This window comes from Rhopilema esculentum, chromosome 19 (assembly GCF_057945365.1).
Source record: "Rhopilema esculentum isolate cy_ngs chromosome 19, ASM5794536v1, whole genome shotgun sequence".
Taxonomy (NCBI): Eukaryota; Metazoa; Cnidaria; class Scyphozoa; order Rhizostomeae; family Rhizostomatidae; genus Rhopilema; species Rhopilema esculentum.
The window spans coordinates 6,398,357-6,422,280 of record NC_142833.1 but is presented as its reverse complement, the minus strand read 5'-3'; the positions used below and the strand labels follow the sequence as shown (position 1 = coordinate 6,422,280).

Below are 23,924 nucleotides of genomic sequence, written 5' to 3'. Positions count from 1 at the left end.
TTAACTAGACTTTTAGTAATGCGCGCTGTTGGATACAGAGCAAACCTAATATAAACATTCTAGTGATAAGAAAGTTAGACACTGTTAGAATTTCCTAGACACTGTTTGTCTCAATTCACAATAACGTAATTATGTTGCGATATCTAGCAAGTGATTGGATAGAATGATGCTGGCAACAGTATTGAAATCGCAACGAATCCCAGAGACACATTTCCGAACTGCAACCAAGGAGCCAGGTGAGTGCAAACATATTAGATATCTTAACGTTCTAAAGCTTGATTTCAATATAATAAGATCGCGAAAAAGGAATAGTTTACCTGGATGGGTTCTTATAGGCGCTCCTATGTTAACCTCTACACTTGAAGACTTGGGGAACTCCGGATTTCGAGAACTTGTGTGATGTCAAAGTTCCCTCTATAACTTTCTTGAGCAATAAATTGTTTTTATCTGCCTCTTTCAATAAAATATGTTTTTAAAATATCTTTTCATTTTGCTATTGAGTAAATATTTGAAAAGACTGTAATAAAGTGAAAAAATAGCGTTTATTGCCATACACTCCGACATCAAGTTGGAATATTTCTAAATGACTACTTTCAAGAAGTTGGAATATTTCTGAATGAGAAGTGAATGAGAAGATTCATGGTCCAGGATCAAGGGGATATCCTTAATTATTGACGATAGACCTATATGACATCTAAAACGATTGGATCTCGCTCTCTTGGTTGCAAGACAAATCAACAAATTAACAAATAAAATGTAGAAATAACTTGCTGTATAATGTTTTACTCAAATGTAAAATTTAGCAAAAGTTGTTACGCAAACAAAAATAAAGAAAACATCAGCTTTGTGAATGCGTTGCAGGCCCGCCGGGGACAGGGACATGGGGGTCAGATTGCCCCAGCCCCCAACTGAGAGGAATTCCAAAAGGTTTTACACAATTTTGCAAAAATGACGTCATCGAGGGTCTTATCTTTATTTTGCCCCAAAAAATGCTCTCGGCAAGGTGTTTTTGACAAAAAAACCATTTGAAAACTTAAAAATTCGTCTCACACTCTTCAGTGTATAAAACGTCAGACAAAAAATGTTAGACGAAAAGCTTTAGCATACTCAAATGTCTGCTTTTCTCAAAATCATTTTTAATTTTTGTACCACAAAATGATTGTTTAAAAAATTCAATAATTCCTAATTCATTCAAATCTACCAAAATTACAAATAACAATATGATCTTGACAATATGAAGAAATATCCACAAATTTACTTTCTAGGATATGAATTTTCTAACCTAGCTTTTGATTAATTGGTGAAGAGCATTTTCTAAGGTTTTTGGCTCCGACTTTTCATCTCAAGTCCCTCCTTATAGATATGTGGTATACGACGCTCCTCCCTAACACCACATTAATGAAGTTAATGCTCTTTCAAAATATCTTCCATATATTCACCTGCGTTTGAATTATTCTGAACACCAGGACTTACTATCTAAACTCAAGCAAGTGTATTTTTCAATGCTAAGTACCTTAATGAATAATTGATTTATCTCTTTAAGTAATCTATTGGATGGCATTTCCGTCATTGGAATTGTCGACCCATTCAATGATATATGTTGTGTTTTGGATTAGCTGATACAAGAAGAGATGACACTCAAAATATAATGATGGTGCAGAATCTTCTTCTGATTTTCAGCGCAATGATGGATGAGGCCTGATATTTCCGAACAAAAGGTATGAAATTTTATTCGTAACAAAAGTATTTATTCTTTCCTTCTTGTACGTGACGACGCAATACAAACACATCTGCAACAGTTGCCTTTAAGATCAGCGACACATGAAACATGAGGCTGCGCATAAGTTTGATTTCCGATGAATATTTTGTTTTGAATATTCAAACCAATGACAAAATGCTTTCTTTCTTGTGTTAAGAAATGAGATTTAGAAGAGCAATCCACAAGAGCATTGTAGCCCCTCTGACTCAATTAGATGACTTCAAACAGCTGATTTTGAAAAAGAAAGTATTGTGGCAAAAACGTGCGGCTATGAAACTATAGACAAATTAGATTACAGATTTGCACAAATCCTGAAAGCCTGTGGTCCACCAGGGAAAATTAAGAATTTGAAGGCGAAAAATATTTGATAGGATAGTTGATGAAGATTGCTGTTTACTGGTTTCTTGTAGAGTGCTCGTCGCTTATATAAAGATGTTTATAGTTTAATAGAACACAGAACAGGACGGTTTGAATTATTAGACCGGGTATCATTATGCTACACAAGTTGCTCATCCGAGTTAATGCTCCGTATGATATGTGAAATGTAGGTGATGCAACATTTTGTAAATGATTTATGCTATTAAAGGTGAGCGCACATCTTCGAGATTATGTACGGGAATAAAAAAAGATGATAAAGCCACAGCTATGAGCTTCAGCTGTGCAAAGACGAAAAGTCAGCGTCACCTGTATTACTTTTAGTTTTAATGATAACAAAACTGTTAGTTTTACTGATAATCACCTCTTGAAGACTTTTATTATTCAGCATAACATTTTCTGATTTCAAATAGAGTAGGCCATAGGTATAGCAAATTTAGGGGATGTCACGGAGAAGCAGGAACATAGAATACCGAACTTTTCGAGCAATGCACCAAAAGGCGCCAACAGATCAAGTCATTGTCAAAGCAAAAGTTCTCTTGCAATGCTCGTGGGAAGAGTTCTTTTCATTTGAAGCAACAAATTTTGAAAATTAATGAGGAAAAGACTGAAAGAGGTACACTGTGAAACTAACTGCGAAATTATGACATTTTTCTAAATATGGGCGGACGGAGGGATCCAGCAACAGCTAGATTCTTGTACAAGAAAGCGGCCTATATTCGAAAAGATTGCACGAAGATTGCAAAGGGAAGGCTACTACAATTGCACCACAGTGAATTTATTCCCCAGTTCAATTTCTCACCATAGCCGCCCCCCATTTTGAAAGATGCTAATGAGCTAAATTCACATTAAGCGCATGCGTGGTGGCAAAAACCCGTGTCAGTTTAACTTTGCGTTTACACCATACTTTGTGGTCAAGGCAGCGTAAACAAAAGTGGGTCCAACCTGGGCTCAACCCAGGTTAGCGAAAACCCAAGTTGTAGTGCAAACAGGTCTTTGGGTGAATTTTATATGTTTCTTTATTCAAAATAAAGGACATGGGTGGAATGGGTACCCGGAACACATCATATAGCTACAATCATTGCCAAAAGTACTATGAACACCCAGAAATTTTCGTTATGTTTTTATATTTTTTCAATTCTTTTCAATTTCCGCACCCCCTTCCCCCCTAAGTAAAGTTGATAATTTAGAAAAATATCACAGAAGTGGCAGAATAAGCATTCTTCCTAATACCCTACGTCATTTTGTAATCAACCAGCATTGTTCAAAGGGGGGGAGGGGAATGGTTGAATTTGCCCTTGAAAACTGACGTTAGTGTACCATGTGATTAAGAATTGTAATAATATTGAACTTTGTCATGGCTGGTTTAGGTGAATTTCTAATAAGCAGACAGAAGGACAGGGGAAATAATGGTACACATAAAACTCTTGAATGAGAGGCTTCGTGACAATCATTCGAAACAGTAACTCCAATGGTTTTTAAACTGATTTGCAATAAGACTTGAAAAGTCATATTTACAGGTTTCTTTTTCCCCCCCTCCCCCCCCCTACCTCCCCCAAAAAAATCGTTTCAAACACTGCGCGGGATGTCGCAAAATACAGTGTAATCGCCATCACCCTTCTCTCAGGTAGAAACATATTAAAGAAAATGCAGATTGAACATTGCGTTTAATTTCCGTGTGCACAGTTAATAACCAGATTTAATTAATGTTGGAGGTTATTTGGTGTGAGCTTATGATTTATTAAGTTTAATGATGAAATATGATCTTATTTATGGCAATAGTTTTCCGCTCTTCCGGACGGCTTCTCATAGAACTACGTGATTAACCAGCTTTACTATAAAATGTCATTTTCAAGTCAACCTTCATTGGCTGCTATTTCTATAATGTCAACATAGTTCTTAAGGTTGACGTCACAAAAACAATGTAAATTTTTTTAATTTTGACCATATAACACAAAATAACATGAAAAAAATTCTAAACAAACAAAATCAAGAAAATATGTCCAAAATCGGGTGAGTTATGACCAATGAAAGATTTGAAGTTTGCTAATGGATTATTGATATTTTTGCTCTACCCATAATTTTATGAACAGAGACCAAATTACAGTTGTTTGATAGGGAGTGCTTATGCGGCCATATCTTAGCTCATTCGTGACATATTTAACGGACTATGCATATTAACAAGTCTTTTATAATACTCTTTCAGGTTATGGGACCAAAATTCTAAAATTCAAGGAATAGATTTGTGGCGTCATCAATTAAGAAATTTATAGTTGATCATACTCTCAAAGACGTATGCTGTATAAACTAACATGTAAGTTGTCTAATCTGTGCTGTTAGTAAATGTTTAGGCAGCTAAATAGGAAGGCTTTGTTTGGTTACACAAAGATGTGCAACGAAGCGTCTACAGTTATAAAAACGTCTATTGAGATATGATACTTCAAAGATCATCGAAAACTTTTATTGAAAAATCTTCAAAGAAATCTTGCATCGAAAAATCTTCAAAGTGCATCGAAATCTTGGTGAACTTAGTATACCAAACACCTGAGGAACTACAGGTCCATGCCCCATCTTTCTTTCCAAAAACTTTTCGCTTCCAGTCCTCTTAATGCATAAAATCAGCACAACATTACCAACAGCTACAAAAGGATTAGTATTATAACATTTAATTACTATCAAAGTAAAGGTACGGAATATTCATATCACTGAATATTCTACATTATCTTAAATTATACCTAATAAAGACATATATATTATTTTAGATTTTGAAGCTCATAATAGCTTTCTTTGCATTTGGGTCTTTAAATACCCGTGTCTTTCAACAGGAATTTCAGTCAAGGCAAAAAGTATCGTTAGGAATCTTGCCTAAAATGGTTTCATCAAAATAAGTACTCATTGTAACTCTAATTGTACAGCTCATTGTCAATGGCCTAAAAACAGTGACTACAGCACATGATGCAGAAAATATCATGTACAGACGCAACATTTAATTACAACCTCTATTAGAAGAACGAAGAATTTCAAGACTCTATCTGATTGAAGTAAAAAATAAAAATGTAGAGCGGAAATATTTGCAACTGCAGATTCTGTACAGGTAAATACCAGGTTTGGGGCTATTTTAGACATCTTGATAATTTCTTATTACCTATGAAATGGTATGTATTATAAAAATGCCTCTAGGTTTATCAGAATTCGATGATATTTCAATCCATTTGCTTAAGTTTTTATTACTTGTTGTTAATATAAGTGCTAATGAGAATTACTATCAAGCTGTTCTGTTTAGCTATCAGCTTAAACAATAACATCAACAATAAAATACAGCTACAAATGCAAAAAATGCCACATTTCAAAATGCTGAGCAGGGACAATCAGCAAATGAGATGGCAAGAGTAAATCATAATACCAACTTGTACATACCAAGCAAAATATCTGTTAACCAATATCTGAAAATATTCACATCATAATCTCTGCAATATACGATTTCAACATACAGTATCAATCTGGAAATTCGGAAAAAATTCCATTGTTTAACTTTTTTGAGCTCGGATTAGGAATTACCGCTAACTTTAAGACCGGATACAATTTTCCGTGACTTTTTTCGTTCGTATTGTAGATTTCATAACAATTTAAAGTTTGAAAGCTTAATAGGGATTTGAAGACCAGGATCGTTCCGGGTGAAATTTTCTACTCAGGGACGCTGATTACGATCAAGTCTCTGACAGATTTTCAACTTGGTTTTGTTATAACCAACACCTAACTCAAGTACTAAAATTGTAAAACCATAAAATTCTGATGCTTTATCTGAATCTGAAGTTAAAGAAATGGCGAATAGAGGTTTGACCTCTTGTGAATGTAAACTTTTGGAAGAAAATTTTCTGTGATAATACTTTTGGAAATTTGTGGCTCAAAACCTTAATTTTTCTTTGAAGACAAGCAGGAATCACATTATAACCAGGGCCGCAGAGAGGTCTTTGAAGTCCTTCAGCAATTTCGAAAGATGCAGACCCTGCTAGCAGATCGGGTAGAAAATATTTGCGACCATGCTTTAAAATGATTAGCTTGAAATGATTTTAGAATATTTCTTGCAGTCATTTCTTGCAATCGTTTTAAACATAATACTTTCTTGGGTATACTTTTGCAACGTTTGTTTAAACCTATTCTTAATATGGATTTCATTATGTTATGAATATAGGAGGTTGGTTCTTTCTGCATAGCACATTCTGCATAGCCCGCATTCGAAAAATATCCCAAACACTCAAAACAGCAAGTATGTTACTTTTGCAAGGGAAGCTGATCCCCTTGAACTCTTCTACCACAATATCACTGTGCTAAATAAGTTTTGATATTTTTCAATGTAATGAGGTAATTTACTGCGAGCGTTTTAGCAAGCACTGCGAGCATGCGAGCAAAACTGTCCACCTTATTGCAAAGTGTTTAAAACATATTAATTATTTATCTATTGTTAAAAAATTTCCTGTGAGAAAATTTTTTATAGCGACTTTTTATGGTCACACGGTCATGGGGGAAATTTAATTGGTGTATTGCTTTTGCAAATTTCCGGAGAGAAATGGTTGGTACCGAATTATAGATGTATTAATGACTTTGTGTCTATGTGCGAATCTTAATCCACAACTTTGTGACTGAAATTTCACGAACCTGAACATGGCATTGAGAAACGAAAGGCTAAAAATTGATACAGAATTTTTTCACAGTTCACTGCCATAACTACAGAATTCAGCAGAAAAGAAAAAATCTGTGATGATAAAGTATGGAATTAACATCGCCGATGTAGTTCTCTAGAGCTTAAAAAAATATGCCACGGATATACCGCAGAAGTACGAGTATACAAAGAAGCTGAGCCTGATAAATCCATGTATGGGATTGCTGGCACTCTGCGTGTAGTTTGTGGCACACTTTAGTAAAACGAGAATTGCGCATTGTTGTGTTATTATTTGATGCCGTTCGTTCACTAATAAATCGATCCATCGGTTACGTGTCATTTCCAACCCGGTGAAGTTTTATTTTACGTGCAGAGAACACAGAGCCAGTAAGAGAGACGGTATGTTGCCTGTATAGATCTGATCTGAACTGAACTCTGAACTAGAATTACTTACAAATTAACATACTTATATACAGAAATGAATATCTAAATTAACACGAATGGTGTGAGAAAAAAGAAATAATCGGAAGGGCGAATGAAGATGATGAATACATTGAATGGCGTGGCAAAGATTAAGTAAACAATACAGATTAGTGAATGTGTGATATGAGAGCAGTGTTGCCACACGTTGGGATTTCTACCTACTTTGGGGATTATCAGAAGTTTATAGGTTGTAAGGAAAACCTACGGGATAAATCAAGAAAACTAGGTAGTTTTCTGGAAATTGTAGGGATTTATATTTGTTTGCGGCCAAACAATTAGATTGCTTGTTTTTCATAGCTTTGAACATCAATTTCCACTGACTTTTCATTCAAATGCAAGAAGTAGTTATGAGAATATATTCCGCAAAAAACGTAAAACCATATTTTACGTCAGAGTAACATCTTACAAAAGCATTACTTTATATAGTTGAATACTTGTTATGGTCCTCGATCTTTATGGCTTTTAAAAATAGACTTTTGCTGAAAGTTGTCCTTAGAAGTATGGGTAGACGTGGGTCAAAACGTGGGATATTTTGAAAAATATAGAGATTTGTGGGGAGAATCCACGCTGATTGCGTAGGTGGAAATAGGTAGAAATCGCCTGCGCAGTAGTCGCTAAGTCGAGCGCTAAGTCGAGCGTGGCAACACTGTGAGTGTGATGCCTGTGCTGCGATGTGAGAATGTGGGAATGTGATTGAGTGGATGAGAAGGAAAAATTAACGTAAACAGGCCTAAGTAGATTCACTACAACACTTTTTAAGTGCTACTCTCTCCATTAAGCCCTGGTCAAGCGATCCAAAATTTCACCCAACATTTCGCCCAACATCATGGATCGTTTGACAACCTTGTTTGGTCAACCAACATCGTAAATTTCGATGTTGGACAAAATTTGACTGAGGTCAAAAATGTTGGCTGCCGACGTCCAACAATTTTTTGTTTTGAAGTGTTAAGTGAAATGTTGGATCGTTTTGACCACCTAAGCCAACATTGTTGGCTCTGCGCAAGCGTAGTCGGTAAAAGACCGCTAAAATTCAATCTTAGCATTGTTGTTGACTTCTCGGGTTGATTTCGTTCGCTTCGACTCTCGCTTCGACTCTCGCTTCGACTCTCGCTTCGACTCTCGCTTCGACTCTCGCTTCGACTCTCGCTTTGACTCTCGCTTTGACTCTCGCTTTGACCCTCGCTTCGATTCTTGCTTCGACTCTAGATTTTGCTTACAATTGCAACAATTTATAGCTATGGCGGCGATTGCCTTTCGTTTTCTCGGATCGAAATGTGGTGGCGCATCGTTATGTGCGGCCATCATCGTGGGCGTCTGGTGTGCCTACTGTTGTTAAGCAACATCAATATTACCTACTACCCATTCTCTTTTCGATCTGCGCGAGAGAATGATGGTCGAAATGTTGGGTGAAATGTTGGATCGTTTGACCACTAACGTTGGATCACCTTCCAACATCGAAAAAAATATTGGGCGAAATGTTGGGCAAAATGTTGGATCGTTTGACAAGGCCTTAGCTCCACAACCTCAGTGTAACATCAATGATGAAAATTTTGCTTGAGTAGTTATTAGAAACTGCGTCGTGTGCACAACTTTTGACCAATCAAAACAAGACTGCTTTGTATTGTAATGTCCAATATAGTTAATCGCCAGAAGAATGTCATAGGTCGCTACACAGTAAATGTTTAGCTAAATTTGGATATACGCAGTTTGGCATAACCACCTCATTGGGCATAACAGATGAGGTAGGATTAGTAATACCAGATTTTGTGGTATGACTTATCCGGGATAAGTAGTCTGGCATTTCCAAAGGAAAAATCACAAATGCAGGCGATCATACAATCGACGGTTTGAATAACACGTCCAGATTCACCTTATGTCCGGTTTCCGGTTTTACCAAAAATGGACATGCCAAGTAAAGGTTCTTTAAGAGAAAACATTTTATCAAAATTACGCCCCCTTGCTAAAACAACTATCTTCGGCATTTATGACCCATTGTATTTATCTCATCTTCTGCAAATAAGGGTCGGCCTCAATAGATTGAATTTTTTCAACAAGTACAATTTTATTGAGGCGTAAGGCGTGTTATGGTGACAAATTGAGGCGTAACGTGTGTTATGGTGGCAAACGCTCTCGACATTTCACCTGATTTCAAATTTGACAGCACGAGTCTTCCTAGTGTTTAATCTAATTTTTAACAACTTTTCTATTCATTTCTACTTTTTGTTCAGCCGTTTTTGCAAGCTGGTCGAACTGATATCCGGCGGCATTTCAGAAAACATCGGCCTTGAAATTTTCCCTTTATGGCATCGTTTTTGCAACCAGTTGCGTAATGAGGTTCTTGTTTTCTCCGCAATCCTCCATTCTCCACGTTGCTCGAACAAATCCATGTCTTGCAGGGCCAGATGCAGCGTTCTGGGTTACTTTTTCTTGACCTTTTCATGCATTTTAGCGAAGCAACTGCTCATGCGCAAATTCGACAAGATCTGCATGCGCTCGAGATTTTTAAAGTGATCAAATTTACTCAATGTGTTATTAGTCTATACAAGTCTATACATGACTAAACATTGTATAGTCAGATATTTTGTCTTTGCCTAACGTTTTATAACAGATCTATTGAAAATTTTCTGAAAGCGGGAGTTTTGGTTTGAAATCGGGAGAACGGGAAAATAACTCTCAAATCGGGAGACTCCCGCCCAAATCGGGAGAGTTTGAGCCTTTGTGTAATACAACGCTCGACAAGGTGGCCAGACGCTATACAAAAAGCCGACTCGAACGTCGATGTGTACAAGGTGTTATGGTATGGTCAAAAGTTGATGTGTAGGCTCACGCTGCTTCAACCTTCGCACGTTGAGTCGAAATACCACGGATTTAAGCAAGATCACAGTAGGATGTCTATTATTATCCCCAGGCGATGCTGCTAATTGGAAAAAAACTTAATGACTCATCAACATACCTGCTTTCTGTTGCAAACACGTTCTACTCTATTGCTCTTTTGCAACCTTTTCTAATCTTACTTAAAAATGTGATGACGATTTGTGAAAAGACACTAAATTAATTTTTCTACTGTAATTTCCTTGAAATTGGACTCGTATGTCAGCATTCCCTCCTACATATAACACCCTCGAGTAAGCATTGCATTAAACTTCTTAATTACTTATCATATTTATTCTTGGTCTTCTATCCTTATATGTAAATTTTTACAATAAGATATATAAGTTAGTTTTACGCTTCAATTTGCAGAGGGATCTTTTCAGATTTCGCCTTCCTTCAAAAGAAAAGATTCTCATGAAAACGGATAATATTAAGAATATTGGTTTTGTTTATCTCAACGGTCTAAAAATTCACAGAAATGTCATATTTAAATGGACTAGAATTACTTTTGATAGAGAAGTCTTTCAATAGCATCCAACTTAAAATTTGCTAATTTTTTCCATGCATCATTTGCCTAGGCGAAATGCAAAGCGATTCAATCACAATCGCATTGAGATTTGCTCAGACATTGCAACTTTTCATTTCAAACGGACTTAATCCCAATGCTAACAACATGCAGTCCAGAGTTTATCGATTCTTGGTTTCCCAGTGACAGGTCTATGTGAATTGTTAACTCGATTCCTTGGCGGCAAACATTAGCTTAGCTTTAACAATATGCAACAGACTTAATGTATTGACGCTTATGGTGAAATTTTATGTGTGAGAAATATCAAGTTTTGAGTTAATACGCTTGGCACAGTCTGAATATATATTTGAAAAATGAGTTTGTGACATGGATTCAAAACAAAGATAGTGTTAATGTCGGTCACAAAAATACCTGCTGAACATGTAAAACAATGCGTAGGCCTGTTTCATATGTCTAGAACAGTGTCAGGGCAAGTTGGACCGACTCGCATATGAAATGGACCGACTTTTGAAAGCAAATCTAAACCTTTTCAGACTTTGGCGTGCCAAGAACAGTTACCCACGACCAATTCTTTTATGCTGAAACTTGCACAAACTAGTAAGCTGCCAAAGAAGGCATCATATAACTGACTGTTATTCATAAGCAAAATAAAATGCCTAGAAGATGTGACCATCAGTTAATGCGATCAAAGAATGTTCCGAAGATTTATAAAATGGGGCCTCCTGAAACCATTTGCATCATATTCTCCCACCAATCGAACATTGCTCTTGTGCTAAAGAACGTGCATCTATGGAAAAGCAATCCACTTTATTATGATTCAGGGAAAATTGCAAGAACGCTATGCGTAAAGAACGGTACAATGTGACGTCATCATTTTGATAGGCATTGAAGTAAGACTTTAATGCTAATTTGAAATGGCTTAGTAGCTTCAGAGATGTCATGGATATTTTGGTATCGTCTTAAATATGAAAAAAGCTGATCATAGCCAACTTTGCCCTCCTTTCAAATTCTTAATCTATAAATTGATTCCTATTATATTCAAGAATCAATCAGAATGTTATTTTTGTTAATATGTCCTGGAATTTGTTGTAATACATAAGCCAATCCTAACAGTCAATGGGCCACTTCTCCACTTGAAATGGCAGTGCTTGAATTGTATGTCCCATCGGTATTTCAAACCTGCTGGATTACGAAACTCAAAAGCAGCGTGGTTGCGCAGATGTGCAAAATATAAGATTTTACTTTCATGAACGAACAGCAGATGTTCAACACCATTTATTTGGGAAGGAGCTGGATTGAGATTATTCGTGATTCCGGACCGGATGGAGTTTGGAATCGGCCTGCTACATAGATTAAGCTTTCAATCTCAGTTGCATCTCAAACATTTACTTTCCAGAAGCCTCCAGAGCATAAGCAATTTGTCAGCTTTAGATCTGTTCGGTATGCGAGCAGCCACTTAACAACCAAAAGATAAATAGAGGAAAGCATTAAAAGAGAAGGATATTTGCTGGTTTTCAGCCACATCACGAAATTGCTGGTGAGTTAAAACTGGTAAAACTGCTGAAATATCTTTTATACGTGCCAGGATATTCTAAGAGAATGTTTGGTGTCAATTTTTGAAGTTTGTGCTAGATTTGAAATTTACCTGCCGTCTGTTTAAAATTAAATGCGACATCCTATTTTTTATGTTACTTGTATGTCATTTTACAGTTAACAAAAGAGAATGTGAGCTAGCTTTTGCCAACTATCTGCGAACGATTTCATTCTCTCTTCATCGACGTTAGCAAACTTTAAGCATTAACAAAATTAAGAATTTGTTGAACAGGCTGACAGTCGGCTGCTAGCACTCTTTGATAAACATTTACACGCTTCTTAGCAAAAACCTCAAAACATTGTTAAAAACTCTGATACAAAGCTGCACAAAGTTTTGACACAATCCCGTAAACACTTCTTTCGTCGAAAATAATATATAGAGGTTTGATAGAGATTGCCTTGTTTACTGATAAACCCGCTATTCACAAAAGCAATCTTACAAATGTCAGATCAAACTTCCTTCTTCTGAAGATGTACAGAATGAAGTCCAAACTAAAATCTCAAAAATTCAAATCAGCTATGTAATTGCACTGTTTTAAAGCAAAACTTTGATTATCATAAAGTCTTATTCGACCTTTGTCAATGTAATATGCAAAGGCAAAAACAAGATAACAATTTTTACACTTGCAGGTGGTGCTATCAAATTGTCTAAAACAAGTAAAATTCTTCAGCTATTTCGTGTGAAATTCTAAAACTAAAGCTTTAGAGAACTTCAAGAAATATTTTTCAAGAAGCAAACATCATCATCATGTTTATTGTTGATTCTGGCTTACCAGTCACATTCCATGCCAAGTTAAGTTCGTCAAATGGGTTGCAAAAAGCTTTTCCTTGAACTGGAAAATGGGTCATTCATTAGAAACTCCATCCGTTGAACTGCTATAGAAGTTTACAAATTCGTTGAGCATATATACCATTAATCCTTTTAATTTGACTCGTATTTCGCATGTTTAATTATTACAGCATCGACCGCAGTTTGAATATCATGACTGCAGTGGCCTTTTTCAATATCTTTCACCTCTATAAGAATGGATTTGTGCATTTCTAATTGTCGGAGCAACTGTATACAGACTGGGATTTGAATTACAGCCGGTATTCAACTCTCTTGCGGAATGTTACACTGTCATGTCGGCAATCAGTTTCGCGAGCAAGGCATTCTTAACGATCATCCAGAGATTTATGATGCACTCGAGCTGGAAATAGATATTACCAATCGCGTCACTACCCAAGCTATTTACACAGAACAAAAGATATAAATTCAGTATGAATTAAAATCAAAGATGAATTTTCTCAATTCAAAACTCAGTGATACCTATGACGACTTTTGCAACCCAAGCTTGAAAAATTACGAGCAAACAATCAATTCAATCAAATAACTCTCTTGATGAGGTGACAAGTAGATTTTGTTGAATATACAGAGAGAAATTACGAGCAAGTGGTGCAACTAGGGCAGGGCTAGAGCCCGTGACAAGCGACTCTGTCATTCATTGTCCTTCTAACGTTCTCATCCAGCATATTTTCCAAAGAGGAAATTATGAATACGCGAAGAAAAGTTTACTCTCTTCTCCCTTCTTCGGAGCCTAACCTCAGTCCTTGCGCTGGTAAAAAGTGTCAGACTTTTGAGCTTCGAAAAATTTTCAATTAGCAATCTGTTTTACTGAGCTTTGTCATTCAAATCATTTCCTAATTTGATTTTTTTTATCTATGCATGCCAAACCTGTGTATGATTGATCTTTCTAAAAACCGTCAGGAATGTCCAAAAGAGATATGTTACCATCACTTAAAGATACCTACAGGTTCAAAATTCTTTTTGAAAAATTACAGGTACCGTGCTCCTGACCTACGCACAAACGACCATCAAAAGAATTAAATGAGAGGCACCTCAATCTTATACTTAAATCATAGTTGCTTAGTCCAAGTGTAAGGTTTGAATTGCAGCCATACAGGCTTTTATAGCCACCATTATTAATGATCTTGATTAATCAAGTCAAATATGTAGAAGCATATGTTGGAACTCTCATCCATATCCCCGTTAAGAAACCTTTAACCATCACGAGACGGAGACTGTCAACAATATCAAGAAATCGGATCTACAAGATTTCACTATAATCTTAGATTTATTTCATTCTTCAATTTTTCGATGGCTCATCGAAGCTACCAGAAATCTTCATGCAGTCAGTCAAAAATGATAAGGATTTTGCTGGATGTCAGAATTTTTTAGTTTTTGTCTTCACTATCAACAAACTAGCTTGCAATTTGCCTGGTCAGCAGCTGAACAATGCTTCGGGAAATCCTTTTCGGCATCTTATTGTTTAACTAGACATCTGTCTTGACAATTGAGCTGTTCTTTCCTAATTAAATTGGCTAGAAAATATCTATAAACAGTGAAAAGTCTCATAGGTTTTAGATTTATTATAACAGTAATCTAATCGTTTCACATGCGATAACACATGTTAAACTATAGAGAAAATGTTATGGCTAATAAGTTTTCAATAATTGAATAGAAGAAAATGCAAAAAATTATTAAGCTAGAAAGGCGTTAAACAGGCTCAAATTGAACCTTTTGTAAGCAAACATCATTAGACATTTTGTGGTTGCTAATTACAAATCTTGAGAAATAAAAAAGCTCTTCTACTGTGATGACGACAGGTGCACAGAACATTGACCCGGGCAAGTGCTTTACAACATGGCTTGAGCACAAGGACATCAAACTTTTAAGACAAAACCAACGTTTTTTCAAATATTATGATATGATCTTATTTATATTTTGCCTTCTAAAAAACAGAGGTCTCTATTAAAGAACTTGCCATTCTGACACACACATCACTTGAAATTTGATAATATACTAGCTTTCAAATCATAATGAGTTTGGTTTGTGCCGCAGAACTCTCAACAAGGATTCAGCTGCTGATCAAACAAGAGATCGGCAAACCAAATAAGGAATCCAAAAACCAAATATGGGATTTCTAAGACAAACAAAAAGTCTCCAAAATATATAAACCGAAGACCAAATAAAGAATCCACAAAGCAAAAAAGGAATCAATCAACCAAATAAGGAATTTCAAAATTCAAATAAAAAATTCACCAAGCAAATAAGGAATTGACAAGCCAAATAAGGAATTCCCCAACCAAATAAGGAATTGACAAACCAAATAAGGAATCTACAGCTAATAACCTTCTCGAAAAAACAAAAGTGGCTTGATTTTGGGAAATTTCGAAAGTTTTTGTTCATAAGCCAGTAAAATAAAAAATATTTTTCCAGATTTTGTAACTAGCCACTGGCCTATATAATGAGTTCAGGGCTACCGTGCCTAAATGATTAAATATGTAAATGTAAAATCTTAAAAAATCTCCAAGCATACCTTGAGACAATCTTATATTTTTACCGCTTTTTTCCCGCGTTATCATAGATTCAAAACTTTTTACCCTTAAACCGTCAATGGCATCAGTAGAAAATTATCTAGATGCTAATCTAAGGAATTCATAGTTTTTGTAGCTTTTAGCGCTCTAAAATGATGTTGCAGTTCAGAATTTTCAGAATTTACCAGCTTTTGCAACAAATTCAATAGAAACTTTGTACACTTTATTTAAAAGCAACCTATATTTACAAGGCCCAAATATCTAAGAAATGTATACCAGTAAAGAGTGTTATAAACTTTAAACCGTGGACCGGGCTACGCAGAGAATAAAGAGAGAAAACACCCTTTGCATATTATCAACAAAACCTTTTTATATATATATCTGCAATCACTTTACAACACCGCGTGTTCCTACTCCCTACTCCAATCTAATCTAATCACCGCCGACGTGCTGAGCTGCAATCCGCTGCGCACGCCGCTACGCAGTACTTTACAACAAAGAGTTAATAACCAATGAACTTGTCAAATTTGAATACTTTATCTTTCCAAACAATAAGGAAAGAATAAGGAAGCCGGTTCTAGTTATTTGCAGTTAACGACATTGTACTTTAACATATTAAAAACTTCTTTCTTACTTACTTTGTGTTTTTACCCTTCTTTTCTAGCCACAACTTATAGCAAAGTTTCGAATTTCAATGTTTTTGCATTTGTACTCCTTCTAGGGCACCGAATGTGCATTGTGCAGTAAAATCAATGAACTTAGAAACCATTTGCTACATAGTTTATCAAAATAGTTTGAAACAAAGAGCTTTATGAACTAGGCTTTAAGCTGGGCTCCACACAAAAATCTTGTAGCTTCTAATATCCGCGCAAATATTTCTAGACAATGTCGATGTCTTCTTTTCAGCAAAACGGCATTTTTCGCCAAGTGGCAGGTTATCTCTGTCTCTGCCTTTACTTAAACTGAAATAGAAATGTAAGAATAATATAATAGTGTAAACTTAAATGTGATAATGTAATGTCAATTTAATTTCCTCAGGCTTGCTTGCACTTAGTCGTTATCTTCTGCCGCTGTTCTGAACAGATATGACACAGTAAAGTATTCTGATATTCAAAGAACGTCGATCGAAAATGCTGTTTTTTATAATTTCCGTATCAAAGCACGTGCCATTGAAATGAACAGGTGATTTCTTTTCCAAGAATACTTACCAGGGAGCCAATAGCCGCAAACTGCGTGAAAATCAGCAAAAAATCACAATCAGGAATCAGAAAGCATAGTTTGAATACTGATAAAACAGAACATATGATTTTTGGTCATAAACGACAAACCAACCGTATCCTTGGTCCGCTAGAAGTAAATGTAAATGGAGAGCCAATCAAACGAGCTCAAAAGGTGAAATACCTTGGAATATCGGTCGAAGAATACCTGACATGGAATAAGCAATATAAAAACCTTAAAGGTAAAATAAATAATGCTCTCTCGTCCCTGTTGAAACTAAAGAAAATACTCCCACAATCGAAACTGGATCAGGTCTTTAAGGCAGCTCGAAAACAGTACCTTTGACCCGGAAAGGACCATATGTAGATTCAAACAAAAACAAAAAACAGTCTTGTTATTGAAAAAGTTGGTTCTTCTTGGTTATGATTTAACATAATCATGTGGACATCTGTCCTAATTGCAAATTTCAACTTTTATTTGTAGACAAAGGCGTAATAGTGTGTGGAAACAGGAGAAAGTATGCTGTTTTGGCACTGAAGAACTGCTCCTTCAAAGATCCTTTCGGTAAAGCATGAGCCTCGAGACATGCCAGTAATAGCAATGGCGAAAAACCCAGGCAGTTTGGCAAGTTTAATCTTAAACTCGAGTGCCATAAATGGTGATGTATTACAGACAGTCAATACTGCAGCAAAGGACGTCAGCACAGGTGGTTCACTGACGGCAACAAGTTTGGCAGTAACTCTATTTCTCTGCATCGTCATGATTGTCTCCTTGGTTGGTAACACACTCGTGTTGGTGACTTTTCGTATATCTGATGAACTCAATCGAGTCTCTGACTATTTTATCATCAACCTATCAATCTCAGACTTGACGGTTACAGTGTTTTCCATTCCGTTCTGGATGTCCTACGTTCTCACTGGCTGGCCCAACAATCGAAGTGGGACCATCTATACTTTATGGATAAGCCTCGATATTTTCTGCGGCTGTTGGTCCATAATGAGTCTCGCGATGATAAGCATTGAGCGCTATTTCTGTATCGTATACCCAATGCGGTATGAAAATATCGTCACAAAGCAGCGTGGCATGACAGTTGTTGTATTTGTACTGGCTTACAGCACAATGGCATCAATTCTTGGATACATACAAGCAACCACAGGTCAGGCTATTGTTTCGGTGTGCATTGTCATATTGTCTTACGTCATCCCAATCATCATTAAAGGGTTCACGTATGGGAGGATCTACGGTGAAGTAAAAAGACAAATCAAGTTCATGGTTCAAGTGGAGAAGGACAGACAGAGGTTCCTTGCATCTCAGGAGATTGTGTCTGGGCAAGAGGACGAGTATGACTCTGAAGGAAGTACTCCAAAAAAACCTTCACGATCTGGTGTGTATGCCTTTGAAAAAGACTTTTCAACCAGTTCTCGTGGTTTTTGCTTTATAAACTATGAGTATAAACTAAAATTTTCCATTGAAAAACTTAAAGACCAAAAACAAACGCTACGTTAGCGTGAACTTATTGTGGTGTAGAAACATGTCTACGCATAAAGGCTGTCTATCAACATTGGCGCAGAGACCAAACAGCGGCAAAACTTTCTTTAAAAACTTCAAAATTTGTCATTTCTATAATCAATTATGCTCTTTTCGGAAACTAAAGAGATTCCGTATAGCATTAAAAATGATCCCACTACAGTCCTGCCGGTTAATGAAGGAGAATTGTCTATTTAACATAGCATGGGCGGCACCAGAGGGGGGCTAGGGGGCTTCAGCCCCCTTCAATTTTTTTGCAAAGTGTTTTTAAGAAAACAAAAGAATGAAAGAATAGGAATAAAAGAAAAAAGCTAGTGCGATAAATCCTCTTATTGCTTAATTTAAAAGGAATAAGAGGTCTGTGGGTTCTTATAAAGTAATGAATCCCATTTTAAGACTGGAATTGATGATACGTACTAAAAGCATTCCTTAAAAATAGCAAAATGTTTTAAACGATTGCAAAAAAAATAACTGCAAGAAATATTCTGAAATGTATTTTAAGCTTATCTAAAGAGCGTGATCTTAAAAATTTTCTGCTCGCTTCGCTCGCTTTAGTCTAATAAAACTATCAACTCGAGCCCCCCCCCCGCTTTGAATTTCTTGCTGCCACCCCTGCATAGTTGTTTATTTATTTATTTATCATTGTTGTTTATATACAACCAGAGAAGATCATGTTAATTTCATGATCTTATTTGCAAAAAGCGTGACAATTTCTATCCTTTGTAAATTGGTGGACTATTTGTTGACAATTTTTAAATTATCTACAATAATCTCTTATGCAGGAATATTGACAAAGGTTGAAGATGGTTCGAAGAAAACGACGTTTTTCCAGAAGCTCAGATTTTTACAACGGATTCTTGGCGGAAATAAACAAAAAGACGTGGTGAAGAAAGGGGAATATTTTACAGGAGGAGGTGGACGTGGCATCGATGTATGCAGCCAATTACAAAGGGATGGTATTGAAGATTGGGAGGCGTATCTGGATGATCTTGAAAGAAGAACAAGCAAACCCTATGTGTCATTGAACGTTGCAAGTGCAAAGGTGAGTGAAATGGATAATTGAAGGTTGTTTGTTATTACTGAAACAATTGTCGTTAACAAGTTACCTCAGGGCCGGGTTTTTAAAAGCCCAGCGAACACAACAGATCATTATCGGCGATGCATGCGACTTTTGTCGTTCTATATGATCTTTCGTTTACGCACATTGCTCGTTTTTTGTCGCTTTTTCCCGCGCAGCGCAACCTCGATTTACGCGGTGGAGCTGTTTTCGCCCCAGATTCGTAGTATATGAGTAAAATGAAAAATTGCGGCAGGAACAAGGATGCAGCGACGAAAGAGAAGCCGTCGAAGGGAACGACAAATATGGGTAGGTCCGTGGATTGATAAAAGAATGCGACAATGTGTCTATAATAATTTAGTCCAAGAGCTGCGAGACAAGGAAATGTATCGACGTCAATTCAGAGTCAAGTAATACATTTTAACGAAATATTTAGCCAAAAAAGAAAAGAGCGTCGGGCAGATGTTTCCCTTCGCCATTTTAATTTTCTATCCTCTGGAAACGTGCCTCTATTAAGCCGCGCTAAACGTTCTCACATTAATCCTCGACGATTTCATCTCTGAGCAACGCGCACAGTGCAATCTTTGTCTTTGATTTCGGCGACCCAAAAAAATTTCGAGCATGTTTGTTCTCAGAATCTGTCGTTCACGATAAAAATTGTTGGCAATTCGTTGCCGCACATCACACGATCTTTCAGTTCAACGATAAAAAATCACATGTATCGTCGACAAGAAGTTACTCAGTGTAACCCATCAGCTACTCCCTGAAAATTCTACATAAACTGTCGAGAATAGGAGACATTCTCAGCTTTCTCGTGTTCCAAACAAACTTAAAAAGTCAAAATTATCTTTGCAATGACAGACTAAATCAAACGTGAAGTACCTGAGCGACAGGTGTCAAATTCATTGCGAGACAAACTTAAACGGCACACTTATTAACGCGACTCGAGGAATCTTTTGTTAAGGTTCCCGTGATTCACCCAATTAGAGTTAACAACTGGCTCTGCAGTGCTTATATGATTGAGAAAATGTTGAGCATTAGCATGACAAGGCCAGGTTTCTTTAATGCTATTCTGGTTTTAAGGTACAATAATTTTAAGTAGTTTTGTGATGTTATGATGAACTTCGCGTTTTCTTTCAGGGGAAATTTGATTTGGATGAGATTGTTGACGCAGGAGCCATTTCTAGTGACCATTGTCTCACTTCTCAAGTATCGACAGAGGCTGAGGGCCGACGGGTTCAGTTATTCAATGATCGTCAGGGACAAGAAAGAAATGGAGCAGAGATCTCGATTGCAGACATTTCGGTGTCAAGACCAGCTCTCAAGATTCAAACCATCAAAAAACACAGCAAAAATAGTAAAGGCCGAAAAATTTCCTCGTGGAGATTCAAGAAAGAAACAAAAGGAGCCAAAGTCATTGGAGCCATTATTGGTACATTTCTGTTACTATGGACGCCTTTTATAATGATTGTGGTACTGAGCATTCTGAGCATCAGGGTATCCACGGCAACAATTATGGCGGTAAAGTGTCTTCACTATGCGAATAGTGCTATCAACCCGATTTTGTACATAGTACTGAATATCGCGTTGCGGAAAGAAGTGAAGAAAGTGTTATCAAAGGCGGCAAATCTGAAATGTGGTTGTCGTGACAGCTAGTTGTCAAGTGGTACCGCTGCTGTGTCATTTAACATGTACAGTATTGGGTCAAACACATAATGAATAACTACCATCTTGGCAAGACGTACGTTTTTGATAAAGAAGGTACACATTAACGAACCATCTACCATTTACTGCTGACGCTCATAAAACAGTCGTAACTTAAGCGGTATGCCTTCACATGAAATGAATTTACCGGGATATTATTTCGGGTAAATTCATCAACATAACATCATATAACATCATACATTGGGTCAAACAGCCAGAGAATGGCACGTCATAACTGGCATTAAAAGTTATCTAAGTTAGAGGTTTTCAACGGCGAGAAGAATAAAAACAATACATCTGCGAAAGGATAAGTCGACCAAAGATTGGGATTATGAATATGAAAATTTCGGTATTAAATATCAACTGCGCTGGATCTATAATTAAGGGCTTCGAGTAATGGACTTTGGTTCAGATGTCATAATGAAGATGGAGTCAATTTCTTGAATTGACAGGAAATTTTCTGCAGAATTCCGTCTCTATCGGATGCCATGCGTCTCAATTTTGCAGAGTTCCACTTTCAACGAACAAAATGGAAAAGTTGGACCTTTATTGTAAATATATGAACATTGTGCTGTTTCTCGGCACATAACAACACGCAATAAAAAACTTACAATACTTGAAAGAATCGGCTGTAATTACATAGCCGTATTCCCTTAATGTTGATATCAGAGCTGTAAAAATGCATGTACACTAAATTTCAAGGTGGGAGTGAATGTTTAACAAGAAATGCACGCTTTTTAGGGGCGTGTGTCTCGACAGTATTGTCAAAGGTTGTAAATATAATATGCCTTTGAAATATGAACAATAAATACCGAGATTGATATTCTGAGTGAGAGGTGAGCCATGATACCTACTCAAAAATCGACAGGGGATGCATACACAGACTGATGGGCGGCAGGACCGCATTGCAGCGAAAGTGAAAAAGTAGCATAAAGTAATCATAATCAAAAGTGGATGATGAACGCAAATGAAAAAGAACTAGAATTAAACTTATAAATGCGATAAACAACATAAATGGGTAACAAATTTCTGGCCCGAATACAAGCCGAGACCCATTGTCAAATTCTCTTTGGCGCAACCTTTGTTTACTGTTTGAGCTCTACCGTACATGAAATCGTATTATTCTAAGGCCATGGTCACACGATATCGGATTCATTTCGTATATGATTACTTTTCATATCGGGTAGGCGTTCTGTTCACACGACGACGCTTGAATCCGATACGCCCTGTATCGTTTTTGCAGAGTCAAACCATTCCGCTGAGAATGTGGAATGGAATTATATAGGATTACTTTTGAGCTCGTGTGAACGCATGAATCTGGTACGGTCATCTGGTACGGCACAAAATGGCAGTGGATCACAGTTAAATAATAAATATGCTCCTTGCGATGATGATGAGCTTCACAAGATTAATGCAAAGGAAAATTAGATTGTTTAAAAGTTTATTTCGAAAAACTTCTTCTTAAAAACAAAACAGCGTATCAGTTATGTCACGTCAAAGAATGCATTAATCAGAAAGAGAGCAAAACAACGAGCAACATTCCATGTTGCTATGCAACTGCTTCAAGACAATATATTTTTTGGAGCAGTGTTGAAGCGTAGCGTCACCGTGTGTACAGGAGTGAATCCGATACGAAATGAATCCGGTATCTTGAGAACAGAGCTTGATATTCGTATCGGATTGGGTCAGTGAATCCGATCTGAAATGAATCCGGTATCGTGTGAACAGCGCCTAAGAATCACGAGAATGGTACCTGGAACAAAAAATATTAAATATTACTCAGCAAATGTTTTTCCTTTAAGCTACAGTGTCTTCAGATATTTTGTTAAAATTGATGTTTAAATGAAATAAAACGAGACGTTCGCATTTGATTAAGTCCGGTTGCCATACCGATTAGCTAATGTTAGACACCAGGGCTGTCGGAAGCAGGGGGGCTAAGGGGTCTAGAACCCCCCAATAATTGTCAAACTGTAGTATATCTCCTCTGAATGGAAAGCAATACAATCAACCTCCCAATATGAATTTCAATCCAACGACACTGAGAGAATTGCTGCATCCAAAGTCTCCTTTGTAAGCACATAGATCAAAACATAGCTCTATGATTGGATAACGTGGACATAAAATCCACGACCATTGTCATAGCACATAACTGGTTTTTGTCTGTCATTACAAAAAGAAATTACACCTAGCATCATAGGTTATCAAAAACAGAGTAACTGTGATAACAAACCATAGATTTTAGACACAGCTTGGGACGGAACAGATGTTCTACACATGAAAGAATTTTATGTCGAATGTGCCCTATCAGCAACGATTAGCATTTGGTCCCTGCAGTTGGCTTGTTTTCAGCGCCAGATATCTAGCGGTTTTAAGGGAAATTTAGGACCATCTTTCATTGGTTTCGATTGGTGCCGATTAAACTTAGCTTTAAATAAAGCATATACCAAGGATTTTGGACTCTGGTTTGGTTTTTTGTTAATCGGGGATCTTAAAATAAAATTTTTCGTCTTCTATACTGTTTTTTAATAAAGAATATAACTTGGAAAATTCGTCTCGATCTATCTTTGTTCAACTGCAAATCAACTGCCCTAGCCTGTTTCTTAGAAAATGTTTCCAGAATGTAAACAACTGATTTCAATGTACGAGAGAAGGTTTCGGTAATGTAACTTGTCTTTTTTGTTTACAATTTTTCAGAAGATGTTTTTCAGTATGGTAAACTTTCAAAAACTATCTAATTGATGAATAAAACTGCATGATTAGCAATGGAATCAACAACACTAGACTTAACTGAAGA

The 23,924-nt window shown here is 36.7% G+C and overlaps 1 protein-coding gene across 2 annotated transcripts; it reads left to right on the top strand.

The window, feature by feature from the left end:
* The first annotated feature begins 1,542 nt into the window (after window positions 1-1,542).
* On the top strand, window positions 1,543-23,866 carry LOC135688451 (muscarinic acetylcholine receptor M2). 2 transcript variants are annotated; one of them, XM_065205307.2, is made up of 4 exons: window positions 1,543-1,718; window positions 17,326-18,226; window positions 19,152-19,411; window positions 20,567-23,866. In XM_065205307.2, the coding sequence occupies exons 2-4, from the start codon at window positions 17,428-17,430 to the stop codon at window positions 21,080-21,082; spliced, it is 1,575 nt and encodes a 524-aa protein (XP_065061379.1). In that variant the 5' UTR covers window positions 1,543-1,718; window positions 17,326-17,427; the 3' UTR covers window positions 21,083-23,866. The 2 variants fall into 2 exon arrangements, with proteins under 2 accessions (XP_065061379.1, XP_065061378.1); XM_065205306.2 differs by lacking the exon at window positions 1,543-1,718 and adding an exon at window positions 8,386-12,211.
* Window positions 23,867-23,924: the final 58 nt, after the last annotated feature.